Source organism: Callorhinus ursinus, unplaced genomic scaffold, assembly GCF_003265705.2.
Source record: "Callorhinus ursinus isolate GAN/ISIS: 27379988/994484 unplaced genomic scaffold, GSC_fseal_2.0 scaffold92, whole genome shotgun sequence".
Taxonomy (NCBI): Eukaryota; Metazoa; Chordata; class Mammalia; order Carnivora; family Otariidae; genus Callorhinus; species Callorhinus ursinus.
This window is the reverse complement of record NW_027397154.1, coordinates 328,573-344,481: the sequence shown is the minus strand read 5'-3', so window position 1 is coordinate 344,481 and position 15,909 is coordinate 328,573. Positions and strand designations below refer to the sequence as shown.

General features: G+C 61.7%; 1 protein-coding gene across 1 annotated transcript; it reads right to left on the bottom strand.

The window, feature by feature from the left end:
• Nucleotides 1-1,860: 1,860 nt before the first annotated feature.
• NES (nestin) lies at nucleotides 1,861-10,904 on the bottom strand. Its single transcript, XM_073888584.1, has 4 exons — nucleotides 9,741-10,904; nucleotides 8,643-8,767; nucleotides 6,918-6,991; nucleotides 1,861-6,661 (listed from the first exon to the last, which is right to left on the bottom strand). Exons 1-4 carry the CDS (start codon nucleotides 10,698-10,700, stop codon nucleotides 2,373-2,375), a joined length of 5,448 nt encoding a protein of 1,815 aa, XP_073744685.1. The 5' UTR covers nucleotides 10,701-10,904; the 3' UTR covers nucleotides 1,861-2,372.
• Nucleotides 10,905-15,909: the final 5,005 nt, after the last annotated feature.

Below are 15,909 nucleotides of genomic sequence, written 5' to 3'. Positions count from 1 at the left end.
CCCCGCCCAGATCAGGTGAGGTTCCCTGCCCCTCGGCTCTGCACTCCCACAACCTCCTCCTTGGCTCTGTCTTCAAATGTGACTTCCATTCAGGAGCCCTTGTTCAGTTAGAAGGGAGCAAGGAACCCTGGATTCCCGGTGTCTGCACGGTGACGGCACATAGTAGGTGCTCAGCAAATATCTGTTGAAAAGTGACACTCCTCTTTTCACCTCCCGGAATGGCCCTGTTACTGTCCAACCTTCATTTCTCTTGCTGCATCGACCGACTGCCGTTTCCAAAGAGAACACGCCTTCCACTACTTACCCCCTTTCCAGAAGTCCTGACTTCTGTCTAACTCACATCCTTCCCCCTGTTCAGGATTCTGGGGGTGACTCTGTAGGGGACCAGGGATCCCAGCATCAGGGGGCAGGAGGGACACCCGGGGACAGGGAAGGACCGCTTGGCGTGGCCTCTGTCCTTGGCCCCTGGCCCGGGCGGCGGTGCCCGAGGGCCTGGGGACATCAAGCACAGGGCTCCTCTGTCCCATGAAGAGGGGCAGCGGGTGGGCCCTACTTGCCTGGATGCCAAAGTGCTGGCCCCCAGGCCCGGCAGGCCGGCGGGATCAGACCAGGCCTTGCCAGCAGTGGGTGCAGGAAGGAGAGCAGGGGCCTTGGGCTGCCAGAAGGGTGGTGACAGACAGGATCCTGCACCCAAGGGCAGGGGTGCGTGACATGAGGGCCTCGGCGCCCAAGACAGAGACTCCTGAGTGGAGAGGGAGACAGTGGGGGCCTCTCGGGACGCCTCCTGTCCATCCACCCCTCTCTGGCCAGAGGACCCGAGTGCGAGCCAGCGGAGCTGGGACTGGGGCTGGGATTCCATCCTCTCGTTGTCCCCTGCCCTCAGCCTTGGGCCTGGGGAGAGGAAGAGCCCGCTCCCCGGACTTGGGCCGGCCTCCAGATGTGGAACATTGGTTCAGTCGCCCCTACCGCGCCCCCAGCCGGACACTTGGAGGGGCTGCCGGCCCTTCCTTCCCGCAGAGCCGAGCCAGGAACGGTTTCTCTCCGGCTATCCTGACTTCAAGGCCTCGGGCCCCATCTAACCTGGGAACCCCTGGTCTCTCCCTGCCCCTCACAGAGACCCGGAGCATTCCCGGGGAGAGAGGTGGGGGTGGGGAGAAGCTGTGGCTGGGGGGCCCCCAGGCCGAACCCCAGTTGACAGCACAGGCCCTGGCTCCTTCACACCTGACAGCTTCGGTTTACCCCCACCTCACGGCCTCGTCCCATCTTCGGGAGGCAAGTCCCACCGAAGATCGAAGCTGCAGCCGCCCCCTTCCCCGGCCTTCCCCAGCCTCCTCCTGCTCTTCCTGCCCCCAAGGCACCCCCCCAACCCCTTCCCTGTCACCCAGCCCAGTGCCCCTCACTGCAGCTGAGTCTGAGGCCCAGAGAGGTTAAATGCTGACCAGAGGCCACACAGCCTCCCCCATCCTGCTCTTCACCCAGCCACTTGGAGCCAACATCGCAGGCCAGACGACTGTTTGGGTTTGGAGGCAAGGGGCTCATTATCCCGGCGGCACTGAGGGGCCGGGGGGGGGGGGGGGGGAGGGGAGGGAGGTGGGGGCACAAGGTGGGGTGGCCCCAGGCCTAATCCTTGTCATCAGCGCTGTGGGCAGAGATGATGATGGGCCTGACTTCTGCCAGCACTGGGGTCACCTGGACTGCCACCCAGCCCTCCCTGGGCCCCATGAGGCCTTCCAGTTCCTTCTCTCCTCAGAGGCAGCCCCTCTCCAACATTAGCTTCTTCCCCAGCCACCCTGTCTCCTCTACTCCGCCCGGCCCTGAGGAGCCCCCACACTGGGGAAGGAAGAGTCCAGACTTCGGGGGCGGAAGAACTACTTTATTCAGGCAGGGATGAGCCAGACACAACATGGCAGGAATACGGGAGTCAGGACCTAGGAGCACCCCCTCACCCAGTGGCCAGACACCCCGGGAGGGTGCAGCGAGGGGGGACAGGGCTGGTGAGCCCTGTGGTGAGGACCACCACAGCCCCCTCCCCTGGGAGGAGCCCTGTCCAGATGGCAGGAGGGGGGAGAAGGGGTGTGGGAGGAAAGGGGCCTAGTGCTACAGTGGTTCAGCGGGCTGAAGCTTCGCGGGACGGCCGGGTCCGAGGGGCTGGGTTGCATTCTGGAGCCTCCGTTCTTGGGACGCATCCCCATGCCACACCCTGCTTCACCTTGGCCGGCCAGGCCTCTGGGACAGAAGCCACACAGGTCAAGGGATCCTAACTTAAGGGTGCTGCCTCTGAGCAGGGAGGGGGCTTAGGGACCCCCCTGACACGCACGTGCGTGCGCACACCCCCCCCCCCAGTCCTCAGAGTGAGGGAGGAGGAGCTCTCTCTAGTCCTCCCCTGAGGACCACGAGTCGACATCTCCTTCCCTTGGAGTGAACTTCAGGAACTGGCCCACGCCAAGGTGAAGAGGAGGTCCTGCCCAAGGGGCCTTCAGGGCACCCCCCTCGTCCCCCTCCTCTTCCAAGGGGCTGCCCTGGTCCGCCTCAGGGCCCCCCAGTTTCCCCTGCTCCCCCCCCTCGGACGGCTGCAGCCCATTTACCACCCCCCCGTTCACACGCTCTAACTCCTCCTTCAGGCTGGGGCCCTGGCCATTGACACCCCGGCTGTCCCCCACTCCCAGGCCCAGGTCTCCCACCCCGCTGAGGGTTCCCAGAGGGCCAGGGGCCGGGTCCTCCCTCTCCAAGGGAACAGGGCCAGACTCCTCCTCGGAGCCCTCCGAGGGCTCCGTGCTGTCCTGGGACTCAGTCTCCAGGGCAGTCACGCGGACACCGGCTTCCATGCCCCTCAGGCCATCATCCCAGGGGACGCCGCCCTCTGCGGCCTCGGACCCCAGGAAGTTCCCCCTCTGAGGGCCACTCAGGGGTGGCAGGGGGCCCCAGCGGCCAGCCCCTGGCTCCCTCCTCTCTTCTTCCTCCCCGTCCTCCCCACCACTCTCTTCCTCATCTGCAAACCCATCGGACTCCCCGCCCCCGTCCCAGGCCGCAGGCTCCAGCAGCAGCTGAGACGCTCGGCCTGGAGGCTCCACAGCCTCCCCAGGGGGGCCGGGAAGGAGAGAACCCTCGGCCTCCAGGTCCTCAAGCTCCTCGGACAAGTCCGAGTCCTGACCACATTCCTCCTCCTCCTCCTCTTCCCCCGGCTGAGCCCCACAGCCCTCAGGGGCCGGGACAGAAGGAGCCCAGCCTTCCTCTCTGGCCTCCCCTTGAGGGGAGGGCCTCTGCTCGCCACGCAGGCCCCACGTGGGGGAGGCTGGGGACCGGAGATAGAGGCCCAGGGGAGTGGAGTCAGGAAGAGTCTCCCCAAGCTCATCAGCCTCGCTGTCTTCTCTGTTCTCCTCCCCCTCCTCCTGGAGATCCTCAGGGCTCCCCTCAGAACCCAATTTCTCCTGCTCCCCCTCCAGTCCCCAGCCAGCCTCCTGGCTCCCCTCAGCCAGGAGCTGGAGCCCAGGGGCATCTCCAGGGATTGGGGTGGGCGCCCGGGGCTCAGTGGGCCTTGGGCTGGGGGGCCCCAGCACTAGCTCTGCATCTTCTCCTGCTTCCTCTGACCCCAGGGGCCTGGGCTGAGGGGTACCGCTACTGCTTCCACAGTGAGAGGGGCACTTGGTCTCGGCAGGGAGCCCAGCCTCCGCTCCCCACGGGGCCTCTGGCTCTGCCTCCTCCCAGCCCCTGGGAGGCTCCAGGGGGTCTGTGCTCTTCCTGGACAGGGTGGAAAGCTCTGGGTCCAGAGCAGCTGCCTCCTCTGGGTCCTTTCTGGGCCCTTCCAAACCCTGCATCTTCTCTGCTTCCAAACCTTCCTCGCCCATGGGTGACGCCTCCCCCTCCTCTCTGGCCGGGGGCCCTGGGTCCTCCAGCCCCACCACCTCCTGCTCTGGTCCCTGCCGGCTTCCTGCAGCCGACTCGCCCACAGCTGTCTCTAACCCCGAAGTGACCTCTGGGGAGGCCTGGCCACCCCCCAGGGCCTCATCTCTACCTTCCAACACCAGCTCTCTCGCCCCTGACACTCCCTGGGGAGCTTGGAGGCCTGGCACCCCCACTTGCTCCAGCTGCCCTTCGGGGTCCCGGAGGCCCTCAGTGCCTCCCTCCCCCCCGGCTCCCTCAACTGGGACCCTCTGCTCTTTGGGCTCAGGGCTCCCTGAGTGCCCCTCTGAGCCTGTGCTCCAGACCTCCCCTGCGGCCACCAGCCGTGGCTGTCCCTGCCCCACAGACTCCTTCCCGGCGGAGCCAGCCCACTCCCTCACGTCCAGCGTTGCCCTGCCAGGGGGCAAACCCTGCTCCAGTTCTCGGTCCCCCACCACATCTTCCCACCCCTGCTGGCTGGCAGGCAGTGGCAGCTCCTGTCCCTCCTCTTCCAAAGACCTCGGCGACTCTGGATTCTCTGTCTGCTCAGGGGTCTCTTCCTCGGTCAGGTTCCTTTGACTTCCCTGACCTAGCTCTTCTGGCGGATTCAGAGTCTCTAGGTTCCACCCGCCCAGAGATCTCAGTGATTCCTGGTCCCCCTTATCTAGGGGTCTCGGTGTCTCTCGGTCATCCTCCACAGAGTCCAGTGCTTCTTGAATTTCCTTTTCTAGAGGTTTCGTTGTCTCCTGATTCATTTCTTCTGGAGACCACAGTGGCTCCTGAGTCTCTAGAGATTTCAATATTCCTAAGTCTTCTGTTGCAGACTTTAGTGGCTCTGGATTCTCAGTTTCTGAAGATCTCATTGCCTCTACGCTCTCTTCTTTTAGGAACCTTAATAACTGTTGATTCTCATTTTCAAGAGCTCTAAATATCTCCTGGTCTTTTCCAAGAAACATTTGTGGCTCTGGTTTCACCTTTTCTAGAGGTCTCAATGTTGCCGGGTCTTCTTCTACTAGAGACTCCCCTGGCTCCTGGTTCTCTTTTTCTAGAGATCTCAATGTCTCCTGGTTTTCATCTTCTGGAAACTTCATTGGCTCCTGGTCCTCTTTTTCTAGAGATCCCAATGTCTCTTGGTTTTCCTTTTCTAGAGACTTCACTGGCTCCTGGTTCTCTTTTTCTAGATGCCTCAATGTCTCCTGGCCGCCTTCTAGAGACCTCAAGGACCTCTGGTTCTCTTTTTCTAGAGGTCCCAATGTCTCCTGATTCTCATCTTCTAGAGACCCCACTGGCTCCTGGTTCTCTTCTTCTAGAGGTCTCAAGGACCTCTGGTTCTCTTTTTCTAGGGGTCCCAATGTCTCCTGGTTCTCATCTTCTAGAGACTCCACTGGCTCCTGGTTCTCTTTTTCTAGAAACCTCAGTGTCTCCTGGCCTTCTTCTAGAGACCTCACTGGCTCCTGGTTCTCTTCTTCTAGAGGTCTCACTGTCTCCTGCTTCTCTTCTTCTAGAGACCTCGAGGACCTCTGGTTCTCTCTTTCTAGAAGCCTCAATGTCTCTTGGTCTTCTAGAAACCTCAGTGGTTCCTGGTTCTCTTTTTCTACAGGTCTCAAGGTCTTATGCTTCTCATCTTCTGGAGAGTTCAGAGACTCTTGGTTCTCTTTTTCCAGTAGTCTCAAGTTTTCTAGATTCTCATCTTCTAGAGACCTCAGTGGCTCTTGAGTCTGCTTTTCTAAATCTCTAGTTGACTCAAAGTTCTCTTCTACAGACCTGACTAACTCTTGATTTTCCTTTTCTGGATATAAAACTGTCTCTAGATTACCTTCAAGAGACCTCATTAGTTCTTGATTCTCCTGTTCTAGAGATTGCAATGTCTGTGGGTCCTCTTTTCCTACAGGTTTAAGTAGTCCTAGAGTCTCTTTTTCTAGAGGTCTCCCTACTTCTGCATCCTTCTCTTCTAAAGACATCAATAGCTCTTGATTCTCCTTTTCTAGACCTTTTGATGTGTCTAAATTCTCTTCTTCTAAAGACCTCAGAGATTCTGGATTCTCCTCTAGAGATCTCAGAGCCTCATGGCTCTGTTTTTCCGGAGACATCAGTGGCTCTTGAGTTTCCTCTTCCACAGACTTCAGAGTTTCTTTTTCCAAAGGACCCTGGGAGTCCTGGATTTCCTTCATGTTGAGACCCCCGTCTTCTTGCCGTGGTTCCTGCTGCAAACTGTTCACCATTTTTACCTCTATGGCCATTTCTTTCTCTGCCAGCCCCCAGATTTGCCCTTCACCTTCCTCCTGGAATCTGCTGACCATTCCAGACCCACCGGGTTCTCTACCTTTGGCCTCTAAACTACAGGGGTCAGGGCTGAGGGGTGGGGCCAAGGAGGTATGATCCTCAGGGGACTGGCCAGTACTGGCCTCTTGTCGCTCGCCTCCAGGCTCCTCTGGTCCTGGCAGGATGCTGGAAGGGATGGCTACCTTGGCTTTCGAGTGCAGAGCCTCTGGAACCTGCTGCCTCCCAATCTGTGGCTGGAGCAGGGAGAAGGGGGCATCCTGGGCTCTGATCTCTGTATCCGTAATGGCACAGGGAGCCAGAAGTGTGGGCGGGATGGGGGTGCTGGCCAAGGTTGGGGTACGGGCCTGGAGGAATTCTTGGCTCTTCAGAAAGCCTGGCACAGGTGTCTCAAGGGTATCAGGCAGGGGCAAGGAGAGGGAAGTGGGGCTCAGGGCAGTGAGCAAAGGTCCCAGATGCCGGCCCTCCGGGGTCCCAGGGAAATGCAGCTCCAGCTTAGGGTCTGGAAAGGCAGAGGGGAAGAAGCAGCGTCAGTAGGGACTGGTGGTGGCCTGGAGCTTCCAAGCAGCTACCACTTCTGGCAAGAGCGCCCATGAGCCCTGCCCCCACCTTCCACTGGCTGGGCGGAGAGTACACTCGCTGCTACAGGAGGCCAAGGAGTCAAGACCTAGACTGGGTCTCCCAGGAGAGGAATCACTCTGGGGTATAAAGGGCAAAGAAGAAGAGAGTGGGGGGGAGGGTGCGGCCCCTCCTCTTACCCTGGAAGCCGAGGGAAGCCTTGGAAGTATTGCCGAGGGTCTGCAGTCGGGAGTTCTCGGCCTCTAGGAGGGTCCTGCGGAAGAGGGAGGAAATGCTGGGTCAGCCACCGCCCACAGGCCTCTGGCAAGCCAGCCAGGGAGAACTAGGCTGAGCCTCCACTGCGGCTCAAGGCCACGCGCAGGATTACACTTGGCTGCACCCGGGGTGGGGTGTCCCATGGACACACCCCACAGCATCACAGGCTTCCTTGGGACCCAGGGCAGATTCGCGCAGTGAGCACACACCCACACAGCCCCCCCATCCCCGCCAGTGATCTCATCCTCCCGGCGGGGCCTATTCTCATGCTAATTGCTGCCTTTGTCCACAGTGCCCTCTGGAGGGTCTGAGTAGGGGGCTCCTGGGGGGGGGAGGGGAGTGGGAATTCTCAGGCCGTTCCCATGGGATAGCCTCCCTCCTCCTCCCCCAGGGGCCCCAAAGCTGGTCACAGACAAAAGCAAATGAATTTCGCTCTCTCTCTCCAAATCCTTTTCATGCCTCAAAAACCAGTGGTTAAGCCTGCCCAGACCCTTCGCCTGAGTGGTTTGATTGGGGGTCAAGGCCTTCATCCTGGGATCTCTAAGTGCTCTGGATCCCAAGCCTTTCGGGGCAATGGAGGTCTCTGTGTCCATGACCCTGCCTCCGTGCCCCACGGGGAATAGGGGGGGACGGAGAGGGGCAGGGGTGAAGCAGCACATCCTGCTCCTCTCAAGGACTCTGAGTCGGCTTAGTGTTTGCCATGGTCTCACCTCTGTCCTTGCTGACGGGGCACCTGCTCTCTGAGCTCTGTGCCCCGTGGAGGTACAGTGCCCTCTTCCTCATCCCGAGACCCTCACTGACCTTCCCTCTCGGGCCTCCGCCTCCCCTGCCCTCCCGATCCTGTCCCGGGGCCCCTGTCTTAGTTGGCCTGTGAGTTCTCCGGGTACTGTCCTCATTGCATGTCCAGCCCCCGTCCCCACCCTGTGGCAAAGCCCCGTCCTCAGGCTCCATCACTGGGTCCTCAGCCGGACAGGCCAGTTTCCCAGAAGAGACTGTGGCTTTGAGAAAGGCAGCGCTTCCTTGGTCTCAGCCTTGCTGGAGCCAACAGGAAATGTGATCAGCAGAAGGGCTGGGCACAGCCAGGGCGCTAGGGCTCGAGGGGAGTCAGGCCCATGACATTCAGGATGGAAGGGCCTCGGATGTCACCTAGCCCATCTCCTATCTCCAGACAAGGAGACCGAGGCCCAGGTCAGGTGCCCCCACCCCCAACCTGCAATTCCTCCTTTGTGGGGCTGGCCCAAGGACATCATCCCCTCAGCGTAAGTGTGCACGTGCACGTGCACACACACACACACACACACACACACACACACACACACACACACTTGGGGCTTTTCAGCCCCTTGGCGGGGGTCTGGATGGAGAGGCCCCACGTGCGTCCAGGTCTCTCTCCTGAGGCCGTCCCACTCAGCAGCCTCACCTCTCCTTGGGAGATTTCCCAGGCACAGGAGACTATTTTGGTCCCGAACCCACGGGGGAGCAGGTGGGCTCGGGTGGAACACGTCCTGGTATGGTAGGAATCAGCCCAGAGTCACAGAACCTAGCGGTAGCCCAGTAACCACCACCCATGGCTCTGGGCTCCTTCGGCAGAGCTCGGCCTGCAAGGGTGTGTGCATCCATGCGCCTGGGTGGGCCCGAGGAACCCATACCTGTATGTGGCCACCTCCAGGCTGAGGGACATCTGGAGGTGCGCCAGCTGCCGTCGACTTTCCAGGACCCGGGCAATCTGGCTCTGTAGGCCCTGCTTCTCCTGCTCCAGGGCATCCACCACCAGCTGCAGAACAAGGGGAGGCAGCCCGTGAGGCGGCGGCCCCCGCTAACTAGCCTGCTCCCTGACCCACTCCTGCCTCTACCCGCTCCATCCTGCCTGGAGCGCCCCCTCTGGAGCCCCCGAGATGAGGCCGGTGGCCCTCCTGGGCTCTCCCAAGGGCCGGCTCCTCCTCTGAGGATGCCGAGCGCGAAGGGGACTTCAGCTCCCACAGGAGGGGGGAGGTGAGGCAGGAAAGGAGATGCTTACAGGGAGGAGAGGGAAAGAAAGTGAACGCAGAAGGAAAAACGATTAATCAAGAGGCCCAGAGCAGAGTCCCAGTCACTGTCTCCTGGTCGGTCCTCACACCAGGCCCCCACCGCCTCCACTTCCCACATGTTCTGGAATCTTTCTCCTCAGAGAGGAGGGGTGGGAGGTGGCCGTGGCCAGACCTCTGTCTGGCCCAGGCGGGAGGCTGTTTTCCCAGCTGCTGGTCCCATCTGCGCGGGGTGAGGGGGAGCAGCTGTCCCGGCTTCTGGAATGTGCTGGGGGGAGCTGAGAAGCTGGGACAAGGGAGGAGGGCCGGTTGGTGGCCGCACCTCGAGGGCCCCTGACCCCCTCCTGTCGGGGGGGGGGGGGGAGGAGAGCGGTTAGGAAGGGGGCAGACTCGGAGCTGGGGGAGCTGGGGGCTGGGAGTGGTGGCCCGCGCATCTTCTGAGCGACAGCAGAGGCGGGGACAAGCCCGCGGCCCGGCCAGTGAGAAGGCCGCTCGGCCGGTCGTTCGCCTGCCCGCGCGCCGGCCAGGGGTGTGCTCTTCGGCCCGGCTCTGAACCCCGCCAACCCCACCCTACGCTAGACAAAGTTGGGAGAGTCCAGGGCCTCCGGCACCACTCTGGGCTTCCCAGGAAGTGGCCCCTGAATGGGCAGCCGCACTCCGCACCGCGCTCCCCAGCCCCTGGCCCCCCGGGGCCTGCGCGGCTCCCCGACCCTCCCCCGTCACCTGGAACTTCTCGGTGGCGCGCAGCCGCTCCTGCCAGCCGCCCTGCAGCCTCTGCTCCAGCGCCGCCCGTAGCTCCCGGAGGCCGCCGCGCTCGGCCCGCAGCTGCTGCAGCTCCCGGCGGCCCTCGCGGGCGCCCTGCACGGCGCGGCCCAAGCGCTCGCGGGCCTGGCCCAGCGACGTCTCCATGCGCGCCACGCGCTCCTGGAAGCCGCGCACGGCCCCGCGCCACGCGTCGCCCAGCTGCCGCGTGAGCTCCTCCAGCTCCGGGGCGGGCGCGGGGGGCCCGCGGGGCGCGGCGGGGCGGCTGGGGGCGCGGGGCCGGGCGCTCAGGGCGGCGCGCTCCTCCTCGTGCGCAGCGCACGCGACCTCCAGCTCGCGCTCCAGCTCCGCCGCCCGGGAGCTCAGCCGGGCCTGGGCGCACTTCTCGGCCTCGGCCGCACGCCGGTTGCGGGCCGCCTCGGCCGCCGCCCGCTCCCGCGCCAGCCGCTGCCGCTCGCACTGGCCTGCCACGCCCTCCACCTCTTCCGCCAGGTTGTCGCGCGCCACCTCGGCCGCGTGCTTCTCTCGCCAGCGCTGGTCGACGAGGGCTCGCAGGGCCGCCAGCTCGTCGTCGGCACGGGCGCGCCAGGAGGCGTCCCCGGTCTGTGCCCGGAGGCCCCCGAGCTCCGCGCCGAGCAGCTCATTCTGCTCCTCTAGGGCCTTCACCCGCGCCAGGTAGGCCTCCAGGCGCCGGTTGAGCTCCCACATCTGGAAAGATTCCTCCCCCAAGCAGCCCTCCATCTTGCGCACAAGTCTGACCCACCAAAGGTGGAGAGACGCGGGGCAGCGGGAGAAGCCAGCAACTCTCAAAGCTCTTAGGACGGACGGGGAGGGAAAGGGGAGGCCGGCGAGGACAATGGCGGGGCGGAGCGAGGAGCAGCCGAGCGACTGAACGTCGGGAGTGGGAACGAGGCTATTCATACTCCCGCCAGCCAGGCGGGAAAAGGGGCGGGACCCCAGCCTTAACCCCTGGAGTTCGGGAAGCGGGGCCGGCCTGCGTCCGTGCGCCCCGCTGTGCCGGAGCCTGGAGCCTGGAGCCTGGAGCCTGGAGCCGAGCTGAACGCCTGCCTGGGAATCCGATCCCACCGAGTGGCTTTCCGAGGAAGGAGGCCGTGCCCAGACCTGGGCCTGTGGTGGGGGCCCCCGGGGACCGAGGCCTGGGGGCGGGGGGAGGGGGCGGGACGGGGCGAGTCCCTGTTACTTAGCACACCCAGGAGCGGTACCACTTCCGGAATTCAAGACTCGGTTTCTTCATCCATAAGATGGGAGCAATGAGGGGCATCGCACGGGGCCGCTGGTCGTTGGTCTGTTTTGCAGATAGAAATGCCGGGGGAAGGCGGCGTTGCGCAGAGAGGACGGAAGGGCACACATGTTCTGTTGGGAGGCCGCAGCACGTGTGCACACACCGGGAACCCAGGAGGTCCCGGGAGGGCTGCGCGCCCCACGACTCACCTCCATCCTTCCTACCGCTCTTCCCTAGGACCCGAGGCTCACAAACCCACGTTTCAGGTAGGCCAAGGCCTCCCCCAGTTCTCAGGCAAAGGGGCCCCATCCCTCCCTCGGTGTGTGGGGTGGGGGTGGGGGCGGGAGGGTTTAATGGGCAGAGGGTGCCCCCTGGTGGTGAGCAGACCAGGCCAGGAGGAGGAAGCAAGCGGAAAGAGGCCCTGCTTCATCACAACCAGCCCGTTTCCTGAGCCTTTGCAAGGGGCCAAGATCGTGTTCTAACATCTTACTGGCGCGCTCTGACTGAATCCGCAAAACATCCCTTTGAGGATTCTGCAGTTCTGGAAGCGGAGAGCTCACTGCGGTGGGAGCAGTGGGGGAGGTGTTCTGGAGGAGGGCGTCCTTGAGCTGGGAAGTGAGGGACAGGTAAGGTGTGGAGAATGCAGAGTCAGGGGCCGCAGGGCCAGAAGGGGACGGAGGGGATCTCTGGGGAAGGAATTTCTGCTCATGTAAACCCAGTTTAGGCTAGGAAGTGTTAACCGCGTGCCTGCTACGTGTCGGCCCTTGCCAGAGGAGCTCATAGTTTGGTCTGTGAAGGCAGCAGTGATGGACGCTCAGGGTCAGCTGGTGGAGATAAATATAGCGAGATTATTACAGTACTTAGCTCCCGGGGCGCCTGGGTGGCTCCGTCGTAGGGCGTCTACCTTCGGCTCAGGTCATGATCCCAGGATTCTGGGATGGAGCCTTCATGGGGCTCCCTGCCCCGGGGGAGGGGGGGGAAGCCTGCTTCTCCCTCTGCCACTCCCCCTGCTTGTGTTCCCTCTCTCTCGCTGTGTCTCTGTCAAATTAAAAAAAAAAAAAAACACTTTAAAAAAACAAAACAAAACAAAAACAGTACTTAGCTCCCAAAGTGTCCACGGAGAGCTGGGGAGCACAGAGCATGGACAGGATTTCTGGGTGGGGGTAGAACAGGGTCAGTGACCAGAAGGCTGTCCCACCAATACCCCCAGCCCTGTCCCCAGGGCAGCTGGGCTTTGGAATCCACTACCAATCGTGGACCGGAGGCCCCGGGAGGGGCCAGTGGGTGTAGAAAGCGGGACTGGCTGAGGGTCAGTGCAGAGCTGAGGCTTCTCCATCCTCACATTACCCCACAAAGCCTGCTGTCTGGCCCGGGCTGTGGGCTCCCAAGACCTGTGTCCAGGAGAGAGCCCCGCGTCTGACTTTCGCACTTTCTGGCTAAATGACCTTCAGCAGATTGCGTAAGTTCTCCAAGTGACCCTCAGTGTACCTGGTTGGTAAAGGAAGTTAATACCCATTCCCGTAAGCTTGTTCCGAAGATCAAGCAAGACCACGTGTGGGGAGGTCTTTGAAGACCATCCCCACAAAAGCCATTACACTGGAGCAAACTGTCCCATGAACACTGGTGGTGATTCTGAGGATCACGGGGAACAGAGATGCTCTAGAATGTTGAGAGGAGTGTGGTGTTGATTTTCCGAAGGCAGGAGACAGTGGGTTCCAGCAACCGCAGCCTGGCAAAGCTACATCGATGCCCAGCAAATTGTAAACAGATAAGTGATATTTGAAGCAATAACCAATTCAGGAAAAGAAGGGCGTGGGCGCATGGAGGCCCAAATGGCCTCCTCTCCCCCTCCCCCTGGGGTTGCACTGGATTACTGGGATTTTTGTGAGGACTTTGGCTGCACTTCTTCTGTGCCCGGGCCCAGGACACATGGGCCACATGATACTACAGTGGGCAGACACAAAGTTCAGTGGCCATCCCCAGAGATGTTCCTCAGAAAGCAGAGGAAGGCTCCGTGGGCCTCCCTGCAGAGTTCTGTCCTCTGTGTTAACTGTCGCAGATCTTTGTTAAAGACCCGGGTGAAAGCCTAGAAGCCACATTTACCCAATATACAGGTCGTGCAAGAACTGAGAGTTCGATTTTGGCCAAATAGGAAAAAATGAACCAGATGACGTTTGATAGGGATAAACGTAAAAATCTGCTTTTGGTTTCAAAGGCAACAGCCTAAGAAAGGAAGAGTGAAGAGGAGAGCGGATCCACTTGAAGACAGCCTGAGGGTCTTAGCAGACCACAGCTGTCATGAACCAACACTGTAAAATGGCTGCCCAGCCAAGTAAGCCATTAACGGACGCAGGGTGTGCGGACCAGAGGTGACAGCCCCGTTGCCCTCCATACGTGGAGGATAGTTCTGGATACCATATTTTAAGAGGGACCTTGAGAGGTTGGAATTGATCTCAGAGGAAGAAGATGGGGCGGCAAAGAACTTGGAGTAAGGTTTCATGAAGACTTTCTCAATATACTCCTATCCCAGCTAAGCTCCAAAGCTAAAAGCGGCAGCCTCTGAGCACCACACACCCCCTGAAGAGCGTTCCCAGAGCCGCCGGGAAGGCCTCTGCACCCCGTCTACATGGGGAAGGCCGCGCTGGGCTGCAGGCCAGCCCTGGAAGGCAGGCTGCAGCTTCTCCCTCCTTGGCTCAGAGGGGAAGTGTGATGCCCCCCAAGGCAAAGTGGGTGTGGGCTCCCGAGGGGACCAGTCCTCAGGGGTAGGGGTCCGCCTGAAGGGCACACTGGTGTCCCACTCCTGGGCCGGGAGCTTGCTTACCTGCCCTCTGGGCCTTGCTGAGTAAGGGAAACAGACTGTGGACAGGGTTGGCGGGGGATAGAGGGGGCCCCAGGGAGGGGCAGGTGAGGTTTCCTGTGCCCAGAGGACTCCATGAAAGGAGCCCCCCCCCCCCAGGGGAGGTCCATGCCTGAGCGGGGCTGACTACAGCACTGGGTAAGCAGCACTCACCCCCGTTTCCCCCTCCTAGGAGGACAAAGAGTCTCGGAGGGGGTCTGCCAGATGCCCTGAAGGGACCTGAGAGGGGGTCAGGGAGGTCTCAGAGGGTCTCAGTTTGGTTACCTCTCCTCTCCCACCTCCTTTGCCTCAGAATGCAGAGCCCAGGGCATCGGTCGTTAACTTAGCCCCTCCCTTTGCCTCCCTGTCCCGCTCCTTCCAGCCAGCAGGCATGGGGCTGGCATGGGCCGGCTTGGCCCTCTCTCTCCTGGCCGGGGGCTGATGGACAGACAGCAGGTAGGGTGGAGAGAGCACTGAACAGAGAGCCCAGTCCCTCTAGACCACTTGGAGGCGTCAGTGTAACCCTCCGGGTTTTCTCATTCCTTTTATCGGAACAGTACTCACGAGGCCCTCCTGAGTGCCAGGCGCACCCTACGCACTGAGTAAATATTGTGAAGGAATCACAGAGGACTCATGTGGACCCCTGTCCCCGGGAGCGTCTGGGCCTATCGGACACATGGGGCCAAAGAGTGTGAGCCGGAGACAGGCAGGCAAAGCAGGATGCAGTGTGGTTAAAGGGGGGCCTTTGCCCTCAAGGCAGCGAGGAGCCATGGAAGGGCTTGAACCTCGGTTGAAGGGTAACCTGGTCAGATGTGCATCTTAGGAGGATCACTGCGGACTGGGGTGGGGGGGCGGGGGATGGTGGGAGAGACAGGCAGCATGGCCCGTCATGTGGCCGATGCCCCCACCACGCTTCAACATGATGAGACCCGAGCCCGGGAGTGGAGAGGGGGAAAGAGATGTGGGGATGGAGAGGGGGGCACCTTGAAGACGCCCTGCTTGTGGCCTGGGGAGGTGTGCAGGGCGGGGCTCCGGTTTAGAAGGAGGAAGGCAGAGCGGGGCAGATGGGGGCTGGGCCATGAGCGTGGGTGAGGCCGCTCCGGGAGAGAAGGGCCAGAGACGCGCTGTCCCCCTCTGTCTCCGGCCCTCCGGGTCTGGGGTTCGGTGAGCTCCCCGCAAAGAGGCAGCCTTCCCGCTCCTGGCTCAGTGAGTGCCGGTCTGTGCCCTGTCGTGGGGCGAGGCCGCCAGGGGCCGCTGTTACCTCAAGAAGCGCCACATCCTCCCCTGAAACTGAATTTCTAAAAACTACGATTTGGGTAGTGAGGCAGGTAACATTATTGTGATTGGCCAGGGTTTCCACTGGAGGAGACAACTCAGGAGGTGAAGTCACCTGCCCAAGACCACGCAATCGGAATTCGGGCGGCATGTCCCTCTCTCCGGGAACGAAGCAGATGGTGGGGTCACAGGATGAGTCAGAGGGGTTGCGTGGAGAAGTCCAGTCTCTACGTCCTTCATGCTTCTCCTGTCATCTCACTCGGGGCCACTGTGGGCTACACGGAGCCAGGTGGTGACCGACTTGGGACTCAAGCCCCTCTCCCCTGGTTAGAGTTGAGTCTCTCTCTCCCACCACCACCGGCCCGCCCAGCTTTGGGAGAGGCGGACAGAGAAGGACAGGGGAGCTGCTAGGGGTGCACTGGAGCTGGGGTGGGGGGCGCGGGCTGGGCCGCCAGTGCCTGGATGTCCTGCCCACTCGGAGCTCCCGGCAGGTGTTTGCTGCCTCACAGACCACACCCCGGGGCTGAGTTTGGGCCGGGGCACCCCACTGACGGAGGGCACAGACACCCCGCCGCATGCCTGGTGAGCACGCAGGCCCCCGGAGCAGTGGGGCAGGGCTGTGCAGACCACCAGCTCTTGAGGCACACCTGAGTCGGAGTCCTGCAGAGACGCCTAAACGCTCCGAGCCTCAGCTTCTCATCTACGGCGGGACAGTAACACCTCCCCGGCCTGAACCCAGGTTGCTCACCTCTGCCTGCCCTGTGCAAGTTCCCAGT